The 24,964-nt window shown below is 44.4% G+C and overlaps 1 protein-coding gene across 2 annotated transcripts in view; it reads left to right on the top strand.

Moving 5' to 3' along the window:
* Nucleotides 1–1,003: 1,003 nt before the first annotated feature.
* Nucleotides 1,004–24,964, top strand: part of LOC132393081 (ubiquitin-conjugating enzyme E2 D4-like) — a 28,866-nt gene continuing 4,905 nt past the window's right edge. The window contains exons 1-2 of one of the 2 annotated variants that reach the window (XM_059967862.1): nucleotides 1,004–1,100; nucleotides 22,990–23,053. In XM_059967862.1, coding sequence (XP_059823845.1) covers nucleotides 1,077–1,100; nucleotides 22,990–23,053 — 88 coding nt within the window. In that variant the 5' untranslated portion in view covers nucleotides 1,004–1,076. Of the gene's footprint in view, nucleotides 1,101–6,048; nucleotides 6,526–22,989; nucleotides 23,054–24,964 lie in introns of those variants that run through there. The other variant, XM_059967870.1, reaches the window with a different exon arrangement.

Raw genomic sequence — 24,964 nt, 5'->3', positions numbered from 1 at the left:
ACGCAGCCAAGAGAGCTCACCAAGGCCTCTGCTTTCTGAGGAGGCTGAAGAGAGCTGGGCTATGGACACCCGCACTCACAGCGAGAGCACCCTGACAAGCTGCACGGGCAAGGAAAGCACACTGCAGTGGACGGAAGACTCTGCAAGGCTGTCCAACGCATCACTGGCACCAACCTGAAGGCCATCAAGGACATACATGTAGGAAGGTGCAGGGAAAAAGGCTAGTGACATTATAGTGGTCCCACACACACTCTGTTGTGTCCCACTCCCGCCAGGGAACAGGCTACATAGCATCCACACCAGGACCACTAGTCTCAATAGACAATAGGTGCAGGAATAGGCCATTCGGCCCTTCTAGCCAGCACCGCCATTCATTGTGATCATGGCTGATCATACACAATAAGTACCCCGTTCCTGCCCTCTCCCCATATCCCTTGACCCCGCTATTTATACGAGCTCTATCTAACTCTCTCTTCATCCAGAGACATGGCCTCCACTGCCTTCCGGGGCAGAGCATTCCACATATCCACCGCTCTCTGGGTGAAAAACTTTTCCCGCATCTCTGTTCTAAATGGCCTACCCCTTATTCTTAAACTGTGGCCTCTAGTTCTGGACTCATAAACAGTTAATATTTCCCCAGCAGTTCAACACCTCTACTTACTAACCCACTGCTTCTTTATTTCCGGTCAGTTACCTTAAGTACGCCCTAGAGTCACCTTATGTACAATCAATCTATGTATACAAACTATCTTATGTATTTACATTTATAGCGCGTTTTTTATTATTATTGTGCTCTTTATCTCTGGTGTTCCATCGAATCCTGAGTAACAATTACTTCGTTCTCCTTACACTTGTGTATATGAAATGACATTACACAATCTTGAATTGTAAGTAAACAACGGGACGAGTATTTGCGCAAAAAGTCCGAGAGCCTCCTGTTTGACTTCCGGATAGTCGGTGACGTCAGCGCATCGTGGCGTGTCAAGCTGTCAGTGACGTGCGCGCGCGGTGGCTGCTCAGCCGTCAGTGACGTCAGCACGCTGTGCGGCGAGGCGGGGGCTGGCGGCTGGACGGGGATGGCGAAGAGGCGGATCCTCAAGGTAAACGGGGTCGGGGAGGGGGGAGAAAGCGAGCGGCCGAGGCCCGGCCCGGTCTACTTCTCCCTAACATCCGTACCGAGTCCGGAGCCGTTGCTGTGGGCGGGGAAGTTAATCCCCGCACGGGGAGTGAGGCGTTTCCCCGAGTCAAGAGTGGAGGAGTAAAAGTGGGGGGTGGGATGGTGGGGAGAGGCGAAGAGGTTGAGGGGGAAGGGAGGGCTTGAGGGAAGGAACAGTGCTGAGCGTGAGAGGAATGGGTGACAAATGAAGGGGCTGAGGGGAGAGAAGGAGGGATGGGGGCTAAAATGGAGTGGAAAGGTGAAGTGTTCTGGGTGTTGAGGAGGGGAAAATAGTTGAGGAAGGAGTTGAACGGGGGCAAGGGGGCTGAGAGGAGGGATAGGGACGAGGGATTAAGGGGGCTCAGAGGGGAAGGGATGAGGGGGTAAGGAGACAGAGAGGGGAAGGGGTGAGTGGGTAAGGGACAGTGCGTGGAGGGGTGTGGAAGGAAGGGGCTTGGAGGGAAAGGGGCCAAGGGGAGAGAAGGAGGGATGGGGGCTAAAATGGAGTGGAAAGGTGAAGTGTTCTGGGTGTTGAGGAGGGGAAAATAGTTGAGGAAGGAGTTGAACGGGGGCAAGGGGGCTGAGAGGAGGGATAGGGACGAGGGATTAAGGGGGCTCAGAGGGGAAGGGATGAGGGGGTAAGGAGACAGAGAGGGGAAGGGGTGAGTGGGTAAGGGACAGTGCGTGGAGGGGTGTGGAAGGAAGGGGCTTGGAGGGAAAGGGGCCAAGGGGAGAGAAGGAGGGATGGGGGCTAAAATGGAGTGGAAAGGTGAAGTGTTCTGGGTGTTGAGGAGGGGAAAATAGTTGAGGAAGGAGTTGAACGGGGGCAAGGGGGCTGAGAGGAGGGATAGGGTCGAGGGATTAAGGGGGCTCAGAGGGGAAGGGGTGAGTGGGTAAGGGACAGTGCGTGGAGGGGTGTGGAAGGAAGGGGCTTGGAGGGAAAGGGGCCAAGGGGAGAGAAGGAGGAAAAGGCAGTGGAAGGGTTGTGGGGTGCTGGGGGTGAGAGTTGAGAGTAGGTGGGAGGGGGAAGGGGCAAGGGGCAGAGAGGGAGGAGTAGGATTGAGGAATTAAGGGGGCTCAGAGGAAGGGATGAGTGGGTAAGGGACTGAAAGAGAGGGTAAGGGGGCTGAGGGGTGTTTGGGTACTGGAGGAAGAGTTAAGAGTGGGTGGGAGGGGGGTGGGGTCTAGGGGTAGGTGTGAGAGAGTAAGAGGGCGCAGAGGGAGGGAAAGGGACAAGAGTATCACACAAATTGCTGGAGGAACTCAGCAGGGGAATAAACAGTCAACCTTTTGGGCTGAGACCCCTCAGCAAGACCTGGTGGGAGACTGCAAGGGAGGTTAAGGGGAGAGGCGTACAGAGTGGTGTGGCTGCAAGTGAGGGGTGGCAGGGGAAAGGGGTGAGAGAACTGGTGGGGACTGTGAGGGTGAACACAGCAGTGGTGGGCAATTTGGGCCGAGGTGTGCAATCTCCAGTCGTAGATTATCAAATGTTTTCAAATTTAAGCCCAAACTGAAATTGGTTGCGAGATAATTTGGAGGGTGCACCCACCTTGAAATCACAAAGCCCTCATATCTAGGATTGAGCGCTTGATGTCTGAAGTCACCAATGATTTTTTTGCAGCCAGGCCAATGCAATAGGGAAGCGAGGCTGGGTCTGCTGTCCAGCTCTCTGCAATCCGTCACTCACTCTGGGTATACTGGATGTGATCAGTTATATTCACAGAATGTGGAAATGAGCCCTTTGTCCCACTGGGTTTGAACTGACCACTCAGATCTCATCCATGAGTTGGGCACTGGTTTGAGGTTGTGGGATGGTCTCTCCTGACACTTGTTTACAAGGGATGCAGGGCTTGCTGGATATGATGATAATATCGGATACTCCAGGAAATGAAAATATTGTTGACAGCAGAGAATAATGATATCCATTGTTCTGGCAGCAAGGGAGACCTAGCATTTTGAATCAAAACATTTACTCACCAACCCGTGGAGAGAGAATAGTGAAAGGAGATAAAATGGTGAAAGTTTCAAATCAGTAAACTATCATCAGAACTAGAGAAAGTTAGAAGTCACAAACAAGAGAAAATTTGCAGATGCTGGAAATCCGAGCAACACTCACCAATGGTGGTGAAACTCAGCAGGCCAGGCAGCATCTGTGGAAAAGGGTAAACAATCGACGTCTCAGGCCAGCCTGAAATAGGAATCAAGCCTGTTTTAAGTTATAAAGATTTTGAGGGTGATATGTTGCAGAATAAAGCAATTATTTGTGAATTTTTATGCTCATTTTGTCCCTCTGCAACTTAAAACATGATTGTCTAAATTATCTTCACACTGATGTAAGTTTATTGGTTCAAAACATTAATTGTTTCTCTCTGCACAGATTAAGTATAATTAAAGTGTAGTCATTGTAGAATTTAAGTGTGATTAAAATGACATACACAATACTCCCTTGGAATGTGTGAGTTAGAATGTGTCTCATTGTAGCTAACAATGGTTTGAATATCACCTCACCATGTTACAGGAAACATAACTGCACTGGGGAAGCTACAGAGGGGATTTATGTTGTCAAGACAGGACAACTTAAACTATGTGGGAAAAATTGGATGTTAAGTGTTTTATTTGATTGTGAGGAGGCCTTCTCAAGAAGTTAGGAGCTATGTAAACAGGAGGAACTGGTTTCCCTTAAACCTCTGGCAGTGTTTTCTATGCACCCACCCTTTTCTGTGTAAAAAGAATTCTCTGACACTCCCCACCTATGTTTCTTGGATCACTCTAAAATTATGCACCCTCATGTTAGTCATTTCTACCCTGGGGGGAGGGGGGGAATCTCTGGCTGTCCACTCGATCTATGCCTCTTGTCAACCTGTACACAAATTTTGTGAAAATGAGACTGAAGTTGTAGTTGAAACCATGGAACACATGGATCAGAAAACACTTAAAGAGCGAGACAATGAATGCTTTGGGTGGTTTGGATCTAGAATTCTGCCTGATAGGGTGGTAGAGACAAACGTTGGGGCAGTGGTCTACAAGACTCCAGTGGCAGGGTGGGAGGGTTTGTTTCAACTGGGTATGCAGTGTGACTGTTGTGGAGCGATATGCCACAGAGCAGGGAACCATAAGCACCAACGTGATAAAGATCTGTGGTTGTTGGATGATAGATGTGTTCGTTCAGACACTGGAGGAATCTTCCTCTTGCAAATGGCTTTCAGAATTCTTATTGGATGAGTGCAGGTTATTCTGAAAATGAAACTGAAAGCTAGTGCGGGGTGTGATGCCTGTAGATTGTCACAGGATTGCTAAATATTTTAGTCATGTCTTCATGCTTCTTTGGCCTGGTGCCAGACATTGCCTGAATATGCTCCATCTAAGTACCCTGGGAGATTTTTATTACAGTGCCTATAAAAAGTATTCACCCCCCTTGGAAGTTTTCATGTTATATTGTTTTACAACATTGAATCACAGAGGATTTAATTTGGCTCTTTTGACACAAAACAACATCTTTTGCTAATTTCTTCTGAAATGAGGTCTCGTTTATCCTTCCATTTCCAGAGTGATAATGTCATCATCCTCTTCCTTGGATGTGAATCTTGATCTTGGGAAGGTGCCCTTAGTTCACTAGCATATTCTCTTATTAACCCCTTTACAATCTGATCTGGCCTCTTGGTTTCCTCATCTACAACATCATCTGACGAATCCTCTGTTTTTGTATCTCTATTAACTCCTTTCTTTTTGGGTTTTTATTCATCCAGCTGGGCTTTGGTCTTTGCATCTACTTTTACAAGCAGCTTCTTGTCTCCCACTTGAAGTTCATGCAATAACTCTAAGGCACTCAATTCTGGTTCTTTATACTCACAAAAGCCGAATGCTCACAATGTTCCTGAAGCTCCTTGAACCCTCTTCCAGCTTAAAACCGAGTCATATTTTGCAAGTAACTGCCTGACTAACATATCAGAAACTTACCAGACACAGTTCCTATAAAAAGTATTAACACCCCCCCCCCCCCCCAGAAGGTTTTCATGTTTTACAACTATTCGTCTCTTTTGACACCGATCAACAGAAAAGACACTTTGGTGTCAAAGTGAAAACAAATTTCTACAAAGTGATCTAAATTTATTACAAATATTAAACACAAAATAATTGATTGCACTATTACCCACCCCCTTCAAGTCAGTATTTAGTAGATGCACCATTGCCTGCAATTACAGCCTTGAGTCTGTGTGGACAGCTCTCTATCAGCTCTGCACATCTGGACACTGCAATTTTCCCCCATTCTTTGTTACAAAACTGTTCAAGCTCTGTCAGGTTTCATGGGGATCATGAATGAACAGCCCTTTTCAAGTCCAGCCAGAAATTCTCAAATGGATTGAGGTCTGGACTCTGACTTAGCAACCCCAGGACTTTAACTTTATTGTTTTCAACCCATTCCTGTGTAGCTTTTGCTTTATGCTTGCTGAAAAACAAATCTTCGCCCAAGTCGCAGTTCTCTTGCAGACTGCATCAAAATTTCCCTGTATTTTGCTGCATTCATTTTACTCTTTACCTTCACAAGCCTTCCAGGGCCTGCTGCAGTGAAACATCCTCACAGCATGATGATGGTAGAGATGAGCGTTTTTGATGATGTGCGGTGAAAACTTCCAAGGGTGATGGGTGAATACTAGATTTAAAGTTGCCATTTCTACATGTTAACGTAAAAATTCAGAACATAAACAAGTCTACGGATAGCATAGAAACAGTTTAAGATTTTGTAAAAATTAGTGATATTTGTCATGGTTGGAAGAAATTCGCTTAGGTTAAAAAGAAAGATTCAATAACATTAAACATTAGCTTTGTTACATGTACATGTGTGTTAACCCAAAGATGTGCTGGTGTGGCCACACCTTCCAACATAGCATACCCAGGATGTTCAGCAGAACAGCACTAGCAGCAAAAACAGCAACAGAACAATTCAAGATAACACAGGCCTCCAAAACAAGGAGAGGCTGCTTCTGGGCCTCCAGTCCTTAGCCCCGGACTCTCCCAGACATCGGATCTTCACCCGCCAGTCTCTGGCCCGGACTCGCACAGATGCTGACCAACTTGATGAGTATTTCCAGCATGCTATGGTTATTATAGCAGCAATTTCTCTGGCAAACTGCAGGGTGCTACCGAAGTGCTCTAGTTTGGATGCCTGGGAGGCGAAGGTGAGGATGCGGGAGAGGCAGGGAGATCGCGCATGCGCAGCCGGCCAGGACTCCAACCCTCGCCGTGTCCGCGCCTGCGCCTGCGCCTGCGCTGGCCTGCAGTGCGCCTGCGCGCCTGCGGGCGGCGGGGTGAGCGCGGAGCCGAGCGAGTGGTGGCGCCGGCGGGGAATGGCGCTGAGGCGGATCCAGAAGGTAGGCGATGGAGGCGTGGGGTGCGGCGCGGCTTAGGCCCCCCACTTCCTCAGTGGCGAGGCATGCCGGGCTCTCCGGGCCTGGAGCCGCTCAGCCTCGGGGTAGCCCACCGCCTCCAGCCGTCCCTGGCCCACCCCTCCCCGTCCCTGGATACTGCACATACCCACCGCCTTCCTCTCCCTGTTTCTGGATACAGCTCATAACTACTGCCCCTGGGTACCGCAAATACCCGCCGGTCTCCTCCCTGTCCCATCGCCCTCCCCTTCCTCCGCTACCCCCTTCTCAATGTCTTTCCCCATTCACCCACATCTCCGCTTCGTTTCTCCCGTCCCTACCCTCAGAGATTCAGCCTTAATCTCGTGAGTTGTCTACCTCTTTCACCTTCTTGTGATCTTTTAAATTCTGTCAAACCTCTTTTACTTTTTATGTGGTCTACTAACATCTATCATTCCATCTTCATTAAATCCTCTGATTGGACAGTCCTTTACCATTTTCTCTCTTTAAAAATAAGTACTTTTGTATTCTTTGGTTGTCTTATTCACATTCTATTCCCCTATTTATAAACTTCTCAATCATCCTTCAAAGTTTCTAAAATTTGCCATTCTCTGATTCTACTTTTCAACTTGATAAACCTTATGTTTCAACACTAGCTCACCACAATAGTGAACAAAGTTAAATAAGTAATTTGGTATTAAAATAAGAATGAGTTGAACTGAAACATGAAATAATAACCCATCTATTTGTCCTGAAGAAGGCACTCGGCCAGAAACATCAACTGTATATTCATCTCCATAGATGCTGCTTGACCTTGCTGAGTTCGTCCAGCAATTTGTGTGTGCTGCTTTTATTTGTTAATCTTGAGTTAAGAAATCCTGTACTCATCCAGAACCATCTGAGATGACTTCACTGGAGAAAAGAATGTTAAAAAGACTTTTGGTTGTATAAAAGCAGTGCATGAATAAAGTCTGGGAGATGTATACAGGTGTTTAAACTGGCATTGATAAAGGAGCAAACACGAGGAAATATGCAGATGCTGGAAATTCAAGCAACACACACAAAATGCTGGTGGAACACAGCAGGCCAGGCAGCATCTATAGGGAGAAACACTCAACGTTTTGGGCCGAGACCCTTTGTCAGGACTAACTGAAAGAAAAGATAGTAAGAGAAAAAGGAGTGCAGGCAGGATATGGAGAAGTTGCTTCCAGCCCAGACAGTATTTGGAAATGGTGAATAACAGTAAACCAAAACAGCAGGTAGACAACCACACTTGCAATCTTCCTCAGTAAGGCTGGGCTAGCAAATTGTGTTGAATTCAGAACTCGGGGTACCAAACCAGCCCAAATACTCTTATTTTCCTCCAGTCCTACTTGCTGCACTGTGCTCACATGTCCAGAGTTGTCAACCTAGTGTGGTGTTGTGATCTGTGTAACCCTGCCCTTCGAATTCACACTGTTCCTTTGCTTAATTAAACCCCTGGCTATCCAAAACTTCAGAGTTTTACTGTTTCTGAGCTTCCTCTCAGTCTCTCCTTATCTCATATCCTATAGATAACTCACAACGTCCTGACAAAGGGTCTCGGCTTGAAACGTTGACTGTACTTCTTCCTATAGATGCTGCCTGGCCTGCTGTGTTCCACCAGCATTTTGTGTGTGTTGTCTTTGTCCCATGTATACATTAAATGTCATTTTTGGCCGTCATTATGTTTCCTTCGGTTGTTAACACATTATTTGTCTACCAGTCAGGCATTTCAATTTGTTTTTGCTTTTTCCTTACTGCATTTTCGTGTTATATTATCTAATTTATCCCTGGCCTGCTTGACTAATGAACTTCACATACAGTTGGCTCAGCTGAGTTCCTGAAGTAAAGGTATCCCTTGCCACATACCTAAATTCAGAGAGCTCGCCAGCAAACAGCAGCCTGACTTGTTAGTACTTAGAACTTTGTAGCTAACAGATTACATGCCAAACTCAGTCATAATCATTGTGTGTAAGTCTTGCCTCGTTCACAGGACTGACCCACTTGAGATGGTACTTTGGAAAATGGGCAGAAATGATTCCAGATCTTGTGGCATCATCAGTTCACACATGGGCAAATATAACTATATACCCTCCTTCCTCAGAAGATGAATTGATACTCTTCCGTGTTATACAAAGTTTGCAAGAACGGCAGATACATTGGGGCCATTTAAGAAACTCTTAGATGGGCACACGAATGATAGAAAAATGGAGGGCTATGCACAAGGGAAGGGTTAGATTGTTCTTAGAATCGGTTAAAAAGTCACTGCGATATTGTTGATTGTTGGCCCAGAGGTCTGTTCTGCTCTACTGTTCCAAGTTCTAACCACTGAGATTAAAGCAGTCCACAAAATGAGCCTTTAATGTCCATCAGCAAGAATAAATTGGTCGAAGCCGCACAGATTAAGCTGGCCGAGTGTTGAAGGACATAGTTGCACCACCATTTAATGGTATAGGTAGACTCAATAGGGTATCCCTTGGGTGTTGTGGGTCATTATCTGGATTATATTCCCATGCATTCCGTAAAGTCCTACCTCTCCCTCTCTGAACTATTGCAGACAAGCTGGGTTATTAATCAACGACTAACACAGGAACTCAGCAAGTCAGGCAGCATCTTTGGAGAGGAATAAGCAGTCCACATTTCAACTGTTTATTTCTGTCCATGGATGCTGAGTTCCTCTAGCATTTAGTGTGTGTTGCATCTGCAAAACCTCCTGTGTTTAAAATCGCCAGTCAATGAAGTGTGCAGGAGGCATGAATGAGGTGCCAGTCTGAAGCTGTGATACATGTTCCAAACAATGATATAGCTTCTTAATCTCCCGGCCAATGGATCCAATCACAGCTCTGCTACTAAAGCAAACCCATATATATTGCTGTGAGCCTTTAATTAATCTGTCCTATTTTGAATGTTTCACAAATTCAGAACCTTCAATGTTAGTGTTACTGTTATAGCTCCATTTGCTGATGCATACTTGTCCATTATCTGCTCTGTCCCTGTCACACTTTATCATTCTCATTTTGCTGCATTGCACCATAACCATAGTCTCTCAACCCATTCCACCCCACCCCCACCCCCACCTCTAGTCAAAAATCTTAAAGACATCTCTAGTTACCCGATATGTCCAGCCTAAACAATTCTACAGGACCTTCTCCTCTTTCTTGGTGTCAATGCCACACAATTCAAAGCCCCTTTCTCTTTCAGTCTCTGAGACGCACTTTCACCTCTGCTCTGATGCTGTGCCAGTTTGCAGATGATTCAAGTAGTAATCTAGGGGTTTCTCGCAGAATTACTTTTCGGCATTAAAGAGTGTCGGTGATTCCTCTCAGCTACATCTTCCCAAGAGATAGCCCAGTACCCAGCCTTGTGGACTTTACAGTAGGAACAATGCAGCCTAAAAGATTTGAACAGAGAACAGTGGAGCTCCCTTGTGACCATGTTGTATGCTGTGGCCCAGCACAAACCTCGCTGATTTGATAGGGTGAATGCAAGCAAGCTTTATCGCACTGAGGTTGGTAAGACTAGAACAAGAGGTGAAAGACTAAATATTTAAGGGGAACATGAAAGAGAGCTTCTTCACGCAGTGTTTGGTGAGAGTGTGGAATGAGCTGCTGGCAGAAATGGTGGATTCAGGACTGGTTTCAACATTCAAGAGAAATTTGGATAGGTACATGGATGGGAGGGGTATGGAGGGCTATGGTCCAGGTGTGGGTTGGTGGGACTTGGCAGAATAATAGTTTGGCTTGGACTAGATGGGCCAGAGGGTCTTTTTTTGTGCTGTAGTTGTCAACCCCCACCATATTATCTTTCACTGCTCCATTCTGAATGGTCTCTTGCTCCACAGTTGAATGTCATATTGCCTGAAGTTCAAGTTTAATTGCTATTCAACTATACACATGAATACAGCATTCCTCTGGGGCTAAGGTGCAAAACACGTACCAACAGTTGTACACAGCACATATAATTATGATAAAAGAAAAAAAAATAGTTACAAAACATATAGCCCTGTGTGTCTTGGCCTGTAGATTGACAGTGCATGGATGTTAATCTGGAGCCATGTTTCTGAAAGAACAAGCCCACAGCAGTCCTCATCTCGTGCTAGTGCAGCTGCAAACAAATGCAATCTAGCTTGTCTTCCACCGAGCAAACGCTGGAGGGGCCAGCTCCCAACCCAGTGTTGAATGGTTATGCTTGTGCTGCTTATTTGGGACTCCACATCCTTAGAGCCCTCAAAGTGGCTGAGCAAGCTGATAGGATGGCTAAGAAGACATGTGGTGGCCTTCAACTGTTCAGGGGATTGAGTTCAAGAGCAGCAAGACAATGTTGCAACTCTTTTAAACTCTGGTTAGACCGCACTTGGAGTATTGTGTTCCATTTTGGCCTCAAAGGATTTGGAAGCTTCAGAGACGGTGCAGAGAAGATACAGGATGCTGGTTGGATTAGAGAGCATGTCTTATGGGGAAAGGTTTGACTGAGCTGGGGAGGGGGTGATGTAATGGCAGGTGTACAAGATGATAAGAGGCATAGATCAAGTGGGTAGCCGGAGACCTTTCCTCAGGGTGGAAATACAAGGGGGCATAATTTTAAGGTGAGTGGAGCAAAGTATAGTGGATATGGCAGAGAGTTTTTTTTACACAATGGTGAGTGCATGGAACACACTGCCAGGGTTGGTGGTAGAAGCAGATACATTGGGGACGTTTAAGAGACTCTTGGGTAGGCATATGGATGAAAGACAAATCGAAGGCTAGTTTGGGAGGGAAGGGTTAGATTGATCTTGGAGTAGCTTAGGCCTGTGGTGTGCTGTATTGTCCTATGTTACCAACAGTGAGAGCTGAGAGCTGTGTGTTCCACAGTAGAGGCAGTTGCATACTGCAATGCCATACTTGAGGTTGAAAATAGACGAAGCAAGAGGGGCAGAGTATGACAAATCATAAACATATATTCTGCAGATGTTGGAAATCTTGAGCAAATCAAAGTGCTGGAGGAACTCGGAAAGTAAGATTTAAATTTCTTTGGGGTAAGGGGCCATGCCTTGAAGAGACTTCACAGTGGAGCAGCAAATCATAAACAGAACCAGCACAGCACATAAAGATCCTTCAGACCATCGTGTTGTGCCAATCCTTCAACCTACTTCAAGATCAATGTTACCTTTCCCTCCCACATTGCCTTCCATTTTCCTATCATCTGTGTGCCAAGAGTCTCTTAAATGCCCCTTGTATCTAACACCACCCCTGGTGGCAGGTTCCATGGTACTCACCACTCTCTGTAAAAGAACTTGCATCTGATATCCCCCTTATACTTTCCTTCAATCACCTTAAAACTATAACCCCCGGTAATAGTCCACTCGTTCTATACCTCTTATCATCTACACCTCTAGATGTAGTTGCCTCTCAACCTTCATCACTCCAAAGAGAAGCGCCCTACGCTCGTTCAATCTTTTCTCATAGGATCTGTTCTCTAATCCAGGCAGCATCCTGGTAAATCTGTACACCCTCTCTAAAATTTCCATGTCCTCCTATAATAAGGTGAACAGAACTGAACACAATATTCCAAGTGAGGTCTAACCAGGGTTTGACCTCCCAGCTTTTAAACTCAATCCCCTGACTATTGAAGGCCAATGCACCTTGACAGATGTTGATGATGCAGAGGGGAATCAGATTAAATGTGAAATAAGGGAAGTATGATGGAGAGGGACGGTTGCGTAGGAAATATAAGTGTGCAAATCCAGAACTGGATTAAGCACCCAAAAACTTGAGTTTTGTCTCATGGCATCTATGAATGTTCCCAAGCTGAATTTAATGAACCACCCTTGCTTGTGGAACAGAGAGCTGTCAAGAGTTACACACTAATGCTCAAAATTATTTTTGGTTAGCTGCAGGGTGTCCTGCTTTAAAAACAGAAAAAGCCGCAAGATGTTATGAAGTACTTTTGGGGAAAGAACTTTATCATCTTTGTGGTTTGACTGTGACTCAAACTGGCCCAGCAAATCATGAGTTGCATAATTTTAAGGTGATTCAAGGGAAGTATGGGTGGAGCGCTGTCAGAAGTAATTACTTTTACAGAAAGTGGTGAGTGGGTGGAATATTGCTGGTGGTGGAGGCAGGTACATTAGGGATACTTAGAGACTCTTAGATAGGCATATGGATGATATAAAAATAGGTTATATGAGAGAGAAGGGTTTGACTGGTCTTGGGATAGTTAAAGTTGGTACAGTGTCATGGGCCAAAAGGCCTGTATTGTCCAGCACTGCTCTATGTTCTATTTTGTAAACCACCCCTGTAACAATGAGTTAAACTAGTGCTTCAGGGAGGCAGACCAACCTAACCTCAGACCCAATTATGTGTGGAGAAATGAAAGATAGTTGGATATGGGTAATTAATGTTGGATTTGGCTCCATCACCAACACCTCAGATGTTAATTCAATGAAAGAGAAATTAAGAGTGTTCTCCTCAGACCAGTGATGGAATTGCTATGAATAGAGTTTGAAATTGTCACGGGTTTCAGTGGATGTATAGGGGCAGTAACCGGACGAAGGAGATTGGCAAAAGAGCTACAAAAGCTAGGCTGTGGTTAAGATCTAAAGTACATTGCCTAATAGAGTAATGCATGGAGGAACTCAGCAGGTCAGGCAGCGTCTATGGAGGGGAATAAACAGTCTCCGTTTTGGGCTGAGAGTCATCAGGACTGGAAAATAAGGGGGCAAGGGAAAGGAGTACAAGCTGGCAGATGAAGCCAGGTGAGGGGGAAGGTAGATGTGTAGGGAAGGGGGAATAAAATGAGAAGCTGGGAGGTGATGGGTAGAAGAACTAAAGGGCTGAAGAAGAAGGAATCGGAAAGAGGACAGTGGACCATGGGAGAAAGGGAAAGAAGAGGGGCATCAAAAGGGGGTGATGGGCAGGTAAGGAGAAGAGAAGGGGTGAAAAGATTACCAGAATGGGGAATGGAAAAAGAGAAGGGGGGGGTGGAGAGAAATTACCAGATGTTAGAAAAGTTGATGCTCATGCTGTCCCAGACAGAAATGAGGTGTTTTTCCTCCATCCTGAGTGTGGCCTCATCGTGGGCAGCAGAGGAGGCCATGGGGCAGAATGGAAATTGGGATTGGAATGAAAAGTTTGGTCACCAGGATATCCCACTTGTTGCATAGGTGCTCAACATAATAGGGTGATGAATACTAGTTTAGTGGTAGACCGGATGAACAGCTGGAGAAAGGAATTGCAGACTGAGGGTGAGAGACTAATTACTTTTCAAATGAGGTGATGCCAACTCAGTGGGCCAGTGTACTCTATGCTTGTGCAGTGAGTTGTAAGCCCGAGAGGCCTCCAGTATTTCCCAGGTGTCACTGTACTGACACGTCAGCTTGCAGAGCTGCAGAGCTTTTAAACTTGGATGAGAGTTAAATATTAGTCAACTCAAATCAATCGTCACACTCCTTAAATGTCTATCTCTAATATCGTTTCTCTTATAATTTCTTTAGCCAGAGGACGGTGGATTCTGTGGAAGTCATTGCCACAGACTGCTGTGGATGCCAGGTCATGGGAGATATTTAGGCAGAGGATGATAGGTTCTCAATTAGTAAGGGCGTCAAAGGTTACGGGAGGAGGGCTTGAGGGGGATAATAATCCAGCCATGATGGAATGGCAGAGCAGACTAAGTGGGTCGAATGGCTCCTATGTCTTATTGTCTTAAACAGCCAGTCGGAAATTACTTTGTGCATTGCAGTTCTGGATTGGTGCACTGCATTGTGAAGGACAGAGACCCATTTTGTTTTAAATAGAATGTCTTTTTATGTTAAGCTGCAAATTGTGAACAGAAAAATCTTATTTGTTCACCAAAAGAAGTTGTTTTGCCTCCAAAGTACAAAAAAGTAAATCCTTACAAAAAGTATCTGATGGTTTCAGAAATGTTTACCAGCTCCCTACAGCACGTGCTTTCACATAAATTACATCAGTAGTTATCTTGAGCAGAGGATGTGCTCGTGCAGTATAAAGGCTGCAGGTTGTTTGGGGAAAACAATGTAGTTCAATTTTATTGTCATCTGACTGTGCATATATACAACCAAATGAAACCAAGTTCCTCCCGACCTCATCACACAAAACAAAATATTACCACAAGTCAGTAAATAAAACACAATTCAAGGTGCATGTAGAATGCAGTACATGTAAACAGTACACACTACAGCAGCAGTAAACAGCTCGCTGTCCTAGTGACAAGACCTCAGTGCTGGCAGGGTATTCATTAGCCTCACAGCCTGAGGGAAGAAGCTGTTAGCAGTTTGCCAATCCTAGTCTTGACGCTCTTGTAACTACTTCCTGACGGTAGTGGGGCAAAGTGATTATGGGATAGATGGTAGGGACCCTCAACAATGCTCCGAGCCCTTCATGTATGACACTCCTGGTAAATGCCATACATGGGGGAAGCAGATCCCGCTGATCCTCTTGCTGGCTTTTACTGTCCTCTGTAGGGTCTTGTGGTCTGGTGCCTTATCACACAGTGATCCAGCAAAGCAGGACAGTCTCGATGGTGCTCCTGTGGAAAGTTGTTTGACTGGGGCGGGGAGTCTTGCACGTCTCAATCTCTTCGGGAAGTGCAGATGTTGCTGTCTCTTCTTGACTCATGAGGAGGTGTTGTGGGTCCAGGATAGTGGTCCACTATGTACGCACCAAGGAATTCTGTGCTCTTCACTCTATCGTAGATACTCTGAAATAAAACAAATTATTGACAACACAGCAGGTCAGTCAGCGTCTGGGAGGACAGAAGCGGCTATCGTTTCAGATTCCATGATCTTCCACCTGAGAAAAGTTAGAATATTTCAGATTATAAAACCATAAGGCCAATTATGGTAGGGGAAACCATAAGGCGAACAGAATTAGGCCACTTGGCCCATCGAGCCTGCTCCATCATTTCATCATGGCTGATTTATTGTCCCCCTCAAACCTATTCTCCTGCCTTGTCCCCCTGACCTCTGACGCCCTTACTGATCAAGAACCCATCAACTTCCACTTTAATTATAGTCAATGATTTGTCTATGATCAGAAGAAAAACAGAAGCAATCAATTGACAAACAGGTGTTAGTGCAGTGTGAGAGAGGGATTGGTAAATAGCAGAAAATAGGCCTGGAGGAGGTGTAACTTAAATGTAGAATAAATTTGTAGGTAATAAAGGAAACAACTGCTTGCTGCGAATGTGTGAAATGTAAAGGCTGAAATGAAGTCCAGAAGCTTGCAGGATGGTGCAAGTCGTGTTGAATTGTGCTGCAGCACTGTAGGAGGTTAAATACAGAGGCCAGAGTGGGATTGAAATTAGTGACAAAGAACGGAAGCTTGCGGTCGCTGTTGTGGGCTGATTGGAGATCTTCTGCAAAGCTATTACAAATCTCTGTTTAGTTCCTCCATTGTAGAGGAAACCACATTGTGGGCAGTGAAAGCTGGTGAGGAAGAGTGCAAGTCAATGACTTTTTTACCTGGAGAGTTTTTTGGGAGAGGCCTTGAATGGTGGTAGGGGAGAAAGTCAAAGGGTAGTGTGATATCCCTGCAGTTGTCTAGGAAGGAGTGTGTTGGCCGTGAATGATTGAACCAGAGTGGTTCTTTACACTGCAATTCAAGTTAGTGTATTTCTACATCTACTGTATATTGGTGAAACCCCACCTAGATTGGGAGGCTGCTTTGCTAATTACCTACGCCTAAAAATCAGGATCTCCCGGTGGCCACACATTACAATTCTATTTCCCATTCTAACATGTCAGTCCATGGCCTCCTCTACTGCTGTGATGAGAGCACACTCAGATTAGAGGAGTAGCACCTTGTATTCCGTCTGGGGAGCCTCCAATCTGATGGCAAGACATCAATTTCTCGAACTTCTGGTAACTGCACTCCCCCCCTTCACCATTCCTCATTCCCATTTCCCTTTCTCACCTTACCTGCCCATCACCTCCCTCTGGTGCTCTACCCCTTCCCCTTCTTCCATGGCCTCTGTCCTCTCCCATCAGCTTCTCCTTCTACAGCCCTTTATCTCTTTCACCTATTGACTTCCTTGCTCTTAAATTCCCCCCTCTCCTCTCTCGGTTTCACCTAACACCTACTACCTTGTACTTTTCCAACCCCCCCCCCCCCCCCACCACCACCTTCTTACTCTGACTTCTAATCTTTTTTATCCAGTCATGATGAAGGGTCTCAGCCCGAAACATCGAGCTGTTTACTCTTTTCCATAGATGCTGCCTGGCCTGCTGAGTTCCTCCAGCATTTTGTGTGTATTGCTTGGATTTCCAGTATCTGCAGATTTTCTTATTTGTGATTTGACTGCTACACTGCGAAGTCTCTTCCAGAGATGCCTACCCTGGAGAAGTTCAAATCTTCCCTTTGATGGGAGTTCAGTGAAGCCCTCTTCAATCATGTGCTCACCCAAACCTGCTACCACAGCCACGTATCCTTCTTGGGAACGTGTCTTTGCCGCCATTTTGTGCCATGTGGCTTCCAGATCAGTTTTCAAGCTTCTTGATTCAGACACACTGTGGATCCCAGTTAATCACATTCAATCAACTGCTTCTCCCACTGCGTTCTACGTGCCACGCTTTCTGCCATGAGGAGGTACCTGGTGTGCCTATCCCAGTCGCTTTCACAACTCTGGGACTCTCTCTCCACCGTCTGCAACGGACCTGTCCAATATTTTCTCTGCAGGATCCATGTCGTCAGTTACTGATTCTTCGCCTTTCTCGTGTCCAGCAAGGATAGGAAGATTGCCCATCTACAGACCACTAAACCTGTTGTCTCTAATGCCAGCAGGCTGTGATCACTGCTGCCGACCTTAACGATTCTAACAGTCCTGGGCAGATACAGAACCCAGACTCCACCACCATCAATGAGGGTTCCAAAGACCCCGGACACCTCCAAAGTGCCTATTGTGCCTCCTCCAACTCCGACTCCAGTCTGGACCTTCAGGCTGGGTCTTTATGTGCTGCTGCTAGAACCCCAGTCTCACCTTCCCCCACCATCACTCTGCCATTCTGTGTCTCCAGGGTTCTCAGAGACTACCCCACCTTCCCTGAACACCCCAACCCTCTTTCCCCCTCTGATATCTATTCTCATCTGTGCCGGGTCTTCACAAGTCCTGTGGCCTTCTCCTCTCTGAGGCAGAATGCTCTGTCCCCTGCAGGGGCCACCTCTGTCCCCCTGCGCCCACACCTCAGTGAGTTCCGCGCCTGCCATAATGTTGAGCTCTTCTGCCACCTCCGTCTCTGCCAACTTCTTTGGCAAGAGCTCTAGCCCACACCGATGACCCCTTCTTCCATCTCCAACCCTCCTCCTCTTCCTGAATACTCTGCTCTGGTCACTTGCCTGCTCTGGATCTTTTCATTGCTAACTGTCGATGAGATATCAACCATCTCAGTTTTACTATTTCTCTCTCCAATTCTACCTCACTCCTGAATGCACTGCTCTCCACTCTCCTTGCACCATCAAACCCACAGACAAGTGGGGTTCTGTAGTAGGCTGGCAGACTGACCTCCACTTTGCTGAAGCCAGGCAACAATTCTCAGACACCTCCTCTTACCCCTTGAACACGACCCCACCAAGGAGCATCAGACCATTGTCACCCACATCATCACTGATTTATTAACTCTGGGGACCTCCCATCCACTGCCACCAACCTCACAGTTACCCTGAACCTCACATTTCTATCTCCTTCCCAAGATCCATAAACCTGCTTTTTCCTGAACCACCAAATTTATATCTGCCTACCTTGACTCCTTCCAACCTGGTCAGTTCCCTTCCTACCTACATCCGTGACACTTCACACGCACTTGATCTTTTCAATGATGTCAAGTTCTCTGGCCCTGGTCATCTTATTTTCACTATGGATGTCCAGTCCCTATAAACTTGGACCGTTGACTCATTTCCGTAGATGCTGCTCAGCCTGCTGAGTTCCTCCAGCATTTTGTGTGTGTGACTTTGATTTCCAGCATCTGTGGATTTTCTCAAGAAAGATTGTTTAATGTCATTTCCAGTATGCAAATGTAAAGGAGAATGAAATAATTGTTGCTCCAGATCCAGTACAGCTTATAAAAACATACACTAAGATAAAGTACGCAGTAAGAAAAAAAAACACAATAATTGTGCAAAAGCCTTAGGCACCTGAGATTTTTATATAAATTCTGTTTTAGATGTTTTTATTTTGTCTTCTGCATTAGTGTGTCAGTAGAAAAGAGCAAATTTTAGATCTCCTTCATCTTCCTAAAAATTAAATGTTACAGAGACATTTTTGTATTTGATTAAAGAAAACAACATTAAGTAATAGAATCAAGTAATAGATAATTTTTCAAATTAAAAACTTGATTAATTTGAAGGTATTTAGCCCAATGCATAATTAAACAAAGATAACAAACAGGTGCCAGTGATCAATGATGTAATGAGTTGAATGAACTAAACTGTTTGACTGAAACAGAAACAAGTGTAGAAGGAATCAAACTGGGTGAACGACAACCAAACTAGAAAGTGAGGGTGCAGCAGATGTAACAGTTTAACCTTCAAATCATCAATTCCTACACCACGGCAATAGTGAGCATAGCAACAAGACACAGGTGGTCATCGTGCAGCAGCAAGGTTTCTCCCAGGCAGAACTTCACAGCAGACAGGAATTTCAAGATGTGCTGGTCAAGTTCTTCTGAAGAAGCACAAAGGAAGGGGCAAGGTTGAGGACAAGAAATGCAACGGCTGGTCACAGAAACTGAGTGCAGCAGACGAACGATCCATCAAACTGATATCCCTTCTAAATCGGAGAATTCCGGCACTGTTATCAGCTTTGAACTCACAGAAACTACTGGAACCCAAGTACATCCTTTTTCAGTCTGGAGAAGTTTTGTCAGAATTCGTCTTCATGGCCAAAGAAACATTCCTCCGAAGTGGGAACAAAGCTAAGGGACTTAACTGAGTGCATAAACTCAAGGACTGGGGTATTAAACAAGGCAGTTACTGCTCTCGACTAACAAGTTAAAATTTAAAATTTTTGGCTCAAACAAGAAGTAGTTTGTCCACAGAAGAGCTGGAGAGTGCAACATGGATGAGTGTCTGCAGCCAACAGTCAAGCACGGTGGAGGTTTCCTGCAGGTTTGGGCTGCATTTCTGCAAATGGAGTTTATGATCTGGTCAGAATTAATGGGATCCTCAATGCTGAGAAGTACAAGCAGATTCTCATCCATCACACAATACCATCAGGGAGGCATCTGTTCAGTTCAAACTTCTTTCTGCAGAATGACAATGACCTGTGTTGGCCATGTGTTTGGGATCATTGTTCTTTTCAGCCAAAAGAGGAACAAGGAGCTCTGAGGCAGATGATATGGCCTCCACAGAGCCCTGATCTCAACTCATTGAGGCTGTCTGGAATAGACTGGAGAGACGGGAGCAAGTGAGACAGCCAAAGTCTGCAGAAGAACTGTGGCAAGTTCTCCCAAGATGCTTGGAACAACCTACCAGCCGATTTTCTTGTAAACTTGCATGACAGTGTATGTAAGAGAATTGATGAAGTTTTAAAAGCAAAGGGTAATCACAGCAAACAATTATTTAATTCAGTTTTTTTTTACTATTTACTTCTCTTTATAGTAATTTTTTGATTACTATAAAAACGAATAACGTTTTTATGACAAAGACGAATAACGAAACCTTTCATTATTTTTGAAAGCACCTTCACTTTACAGAAATTTTTTTACATGGGCTGAAGATTTTTGCACAGTACTGTATTAATACATAAAGTAGCATACTTTGTATGTCCATAAGGTGATGCCAGGTCGAGGAGAGTCTGTATAAAAGGCGACTGACAGGAAATGATAAAGTGGTGGCGGGGTGGAGGTGTTGATCATCCCTACTGCTCTGTTTCTTATCTTACAATTATCCCTCCTTTTTTCATTGAATTTCTACCCGTCCATCCAGACACTACGTTCCATTGTTCTCTCCTTCATCATTTCTGCATGTTAAGATTTAATTTGCTTGGACATTTCCCAATTCAGTCAAAAGATCATTGATCTGAAACATTAACAGTTTGTTCACAGATGTGGCCTTGCCTATTGAATATTAACAGCTAAAATCAAACACGTGATCATTTCCTTGTGTAGCGGCTTGTGCAAAGCTAATATTTGGGTGTTGATGTTTGGAGTACAATCCTGGCATCTGTAAGGAGTTTGCATGTTCTTCCTGTGAACATGTGGGTTTCCTCCCAGAGTCCAAAGACTTATTGGTTGGTAGATTACTTGGCCATTGTAAATTGTCCTGTGAGTAGGTGAGGGTTGAATAGGCGGGTTGCTGGGTGTTGCCGGAAGGGCCTGTTCCACGCTGTATCTCTACATAAATAAATGGTTTTATAGCATATAATGTTACAGACCAAGTGATGGGAGATTGGGTCAGTGTGGAGGGCTGCCTTCCAGTGAGTAGGTGTTTGGCAAGAGGAAGATAATCAAGGAAATAAGATAAGACTAGGAGCAGAATTATACCGTTCAGCCTTTCGAGTCTGCTGTGCCATTCAATCATGACTGATATTTTGTACTGCTTAACCCCATTCTCCTACTTTCTCCCCATAACCTTTGACATTGTTAATAATCAAGAGCCTATCAGCTTTCCTTTTATATGTATGCAATGACTTGGCCTCCACATCCATCTGTGGCAGTAAATTACACAGATTCACAACCCTCTGGTTAAAGAAACACATTTTCATCTCTATTCTGAGGCTGTGCATTCTGGTCCAAGATTCTAGGGAACTTCCTCGCCACGTGCACTCAAGCTAGATCTTTCAATATTCAATAGATTTCATTTAGATCTGTTCTCCCCGCTTCATTTTTCTGAACTCCAGCGGGGACAGGTCCAGAGGTGTCAAGCACTCCCTGTAAACACTTTCATTCCTGGAATTGTGCTGGTGAACCTCCTGGACCTTCTCCAATGCCACCACAGATAAGGGGCCAAAGCTGCTCACAATACTGTGTGAGGTCTGACTAATGCCTTACAAGGCCTCAGCGTTATGTCCTTGCTTTTAAGAGTCAAGGCAGTACAAAGGAATGTCTGTTAGGCAATTGTGACAGCAAATGTGCTATCTGAAAATGCGAGCAAATTTCCTAGAATGTTTCAAATAGGAACTTGCTGAACAATTGAAAGTGAAATGCATACCCTTAGAGAGTAAGACCATATATTTTGGATATATACCTCAAGAATAGTTGAAAAGAGATAAATATTTAATAAATATCTGTTGGTGGCTGGTAAAAAGACTCTTACTAAGAAATGGTTATCACAGGAGAGGCCAACTTTAAATACATGGATGGAAATTACAATGGACATTTACAAAATGGAGAAGATAACAGCATCTGTTAATCATAAGCTGGAACAATTTGATTCATACTGGGGAAAATGGTTTAACTACATAATGCCTCATAGGCCTGATTTTATTCTCACAAATCAATGAATCTTTTGTAAAAAAAAAGATCACTCCCTACTTGTACATAGTTCTTTCCTTTTGCTTGTTTTTTCTTTCCACTCTTTTCTATATACCTCAGATAAATACTTTGTGGAGATTTGTGATATATATGATTATATGATATATATGTACAATGTCTGAAATACATCTTATGGAAATGTTTGATGATTAACTTCAATAAAAAAATAAATTACAAAAAAAAGAAAGTGAAATGTAATTGCAAGAATGTCTGAAAGAGCAGTGTCTGGGGTCGGGAGGTGTGGGACTGCGGAGTGACATTGATTGAGTTACCCTTTCACAGAAGCGGCACAGGTATATTGGGTACTGAGTAGTACTACATTAGGTACCTCCTGTGCCTAATGAAGTGGCCTCTTAGTGTATGTTCAGGGCTTTCTGCTGCTGTAGCGTTCACAGATGCTTTTCTGTACACCATTGTTGTCACGCGTGGTTACTTGAGTTACTCTCCTGAACAGCTTAAATCAATCTGGCCATTCTCTGACCTCTCAGGTGTTTTTGCACACAGAACTGCAGTGGATGTTTTGTTTATTCTTCTGTACCATTCTCTATAAACTCCAGACACTGCTGTGTGTGAAAATCCCAGGAGATCAGCAATTTCTGAGATACTCAAACTACTCTGTCTAGCAGCCCCTTTCTGATATTTGGCCTGAACAACAACTGAAGCTGTTGACCATGCTTTTTGGCATTGAGTTGCTGCTACATGATTAGCTGATATTTGTATTAATGAGTGGCCACAGTTTATTTCAACATGCATAGAAAGCTTTTATCCCGTTGATAGTGGGGATATGATCTCCCTCTGTGGCTTTGTGTAGAGCGAATTATGATAGGGTTGTACTTTATGTGGAGAATTGATAGTAAGTACATAAAATTTATATCTCCTTGTAACTCTTTTGGTATGAATTCATCATCAGATAAATATTGCTGAAGTCTTGAGAATTTCATGCCGATGCAGTCGAAGTGGCTAATGTGTGTTTTTCCATTGTCCTTCAGGAGTACCAGGATTTGGAGCGTGACCCTCCTGCACTGTGTTCAGCAGGTCCAGTGGGAGATGACTGTAAGTGGACCACATTATGGAGCGTGTTTCTAAACTGCTGCTAATGCCAGACAAGGTTTTCATTTAATGTGGGAATTCGCTTGATCACACATCTATATTTATATTGCACCTAAGCGATGACAAAAGGTGCCACAGTGAGTAACATTAGAGCCTCACTTACCGCTGCCCTCCCCACAGAGGAGGTAGAAGACAAATTCAGCAGAGGTTTCCACCTGAAGGTTAGATAGTGAAAGGTTGGTTCTACTGGTGAGTCAGTTAGAATCAATGAGGATTTTGATGAGAAAGGTACAGTTAGAAGAATGTTTCACTTAGAGAAATCAGGGGCTGCCTTTCTGTGGTGGTGAATAATTGACTTGTTATGTCACAGATATTCATGTTATAACTAGAAGGAAACTAAATTGTTCCTGCTGTAATATCTTCATTTGAACAATACCTCCTCATCTTAATCCACCCCCCCCCCCCACCGTCACTCTATAGGAGTTGCACTTTTTTTGTTTCTATATATTTTCTACTTACTCATCATCTCCAATCTCATATGAATCATAGAACATTACAGCACAATACAAGCCCTTTTGACTACAATGTTGTACTGACTTCTTAACCCACTCCATGATCAAGCTAACCTTTCCCTCCCACGTAGCCCTCAATTTTTCTATCATCCCTGTGCCTGTCTAAGAGTTTCTCAAATATCCCTAATGTATCTGCCTCTACCACCACTCTGGAAGGACATTCCAAGCACCCACAACTCTCCGTGTAAAAAAAAACACTTACATCTCCCTATACTTTCCTCCACTCACCTTAACATTACGCCTTCTCATATTAGCCATTTCCACCCTGGTAAAAAGCCTCTGGCTGTCCACTTGACCTCCTTCAGTCTTGTATCCCCACTTATGCCATTCTTGCCTCTCTCCTGTAATTCTACATCATTAAGCTGTCATGGCTTTGTACTCTGGAACTCCATCATAAAGCAGTTCCTTGTCTCTTCTAACACTTTTCCTTTAAGATGATCCTTAATATTTAACCCTTTACATCTTTGGTTAACTGCCTATTATCTCCTTATGTGCCTGGGCATCATTATTTGATGGAATTCCTGTGAATTCATGGAATGCTTTCTGTCGTAAGTTGTTGAAGGCAAATGCAAGGTCCACTACAGTAAGTTCATGCTGTTAAAATCATATTCTGACAATTGTATGTGCTGTCTTTTTAATAATTTCCCATTAATGTCATTACTTCACTGAGCAATGTCTTACTGTACTTCAATGAGAGACTAGTAAATGTGGAGAGGATGTTTTCTATAGAGGGGAGTCTAGGATCAGAAGGTGGTGAAACTGTGGAATTCATTGCCACAGATGAGTATGGAGGCCAAGTCATTGAGTGTATTTAAAGCGGAGGTTGATAAGGTTCTTGATTAGTAAGAGTGTCAAATGTTACAGGGAGAATACAGGAGAATGGCTTTGAGAGGGATAATAAATCACCCATGGTGGAGTGGCAGAGCCAAGTAGCCTAATTCTATTCCTATGTCTTGTGTTCTTATGTTGGTATCAGGGTGGGTGTTTATACTGAATGCAGTTAACTTGCTGACTAGGGAGGCAAATGGTCTGTTATCCGACAATGTGAAAGATTTAGAGAGAAAAAGGAATCCCCTCTGCTTGTGATAAAAACCACACCCAGAGTATTCCCTGGCATTTGCCACCATACCTGAAGAAGAATGTGCAACACATTCACTGGCTTCATTCCTGAGATGAGAGTGTTGTCTTACAAAGAAAATTCAGTAGGATTGACTTGTGCTCGCTAAAGTTCAGAAGAATTCACCTAACTTTCATTTGTAATTTTTTGATGGCCCTGCAGACTGATAAGTAGTGCTAACAACGCTGGAAGGTCAAGAAATGGAAGCAAAATGTCAGGACGAGG

The sequence above is a fragment of the Hypanus sabinus genome, chromosome 1, assembly GCF_030144855.1.
Source record: "Hypanus sabinus isolate sHypSab1 chromosome 1, sHypSab1.hap1, whole genome shotgun sequence".
Classification (NCBI taxonomy): Eukaryota; Metazoa; Chordata; class Chondrichthyes; order Myliobatiformes; family Dasyatidae; genus Hypanus; species Hypanus sabinus.
The sequence above is the reverse complement of the archived record's forward strand: the minus strand, read 5'-3'. Positions and strand labels throughout refer to the sequence as shown.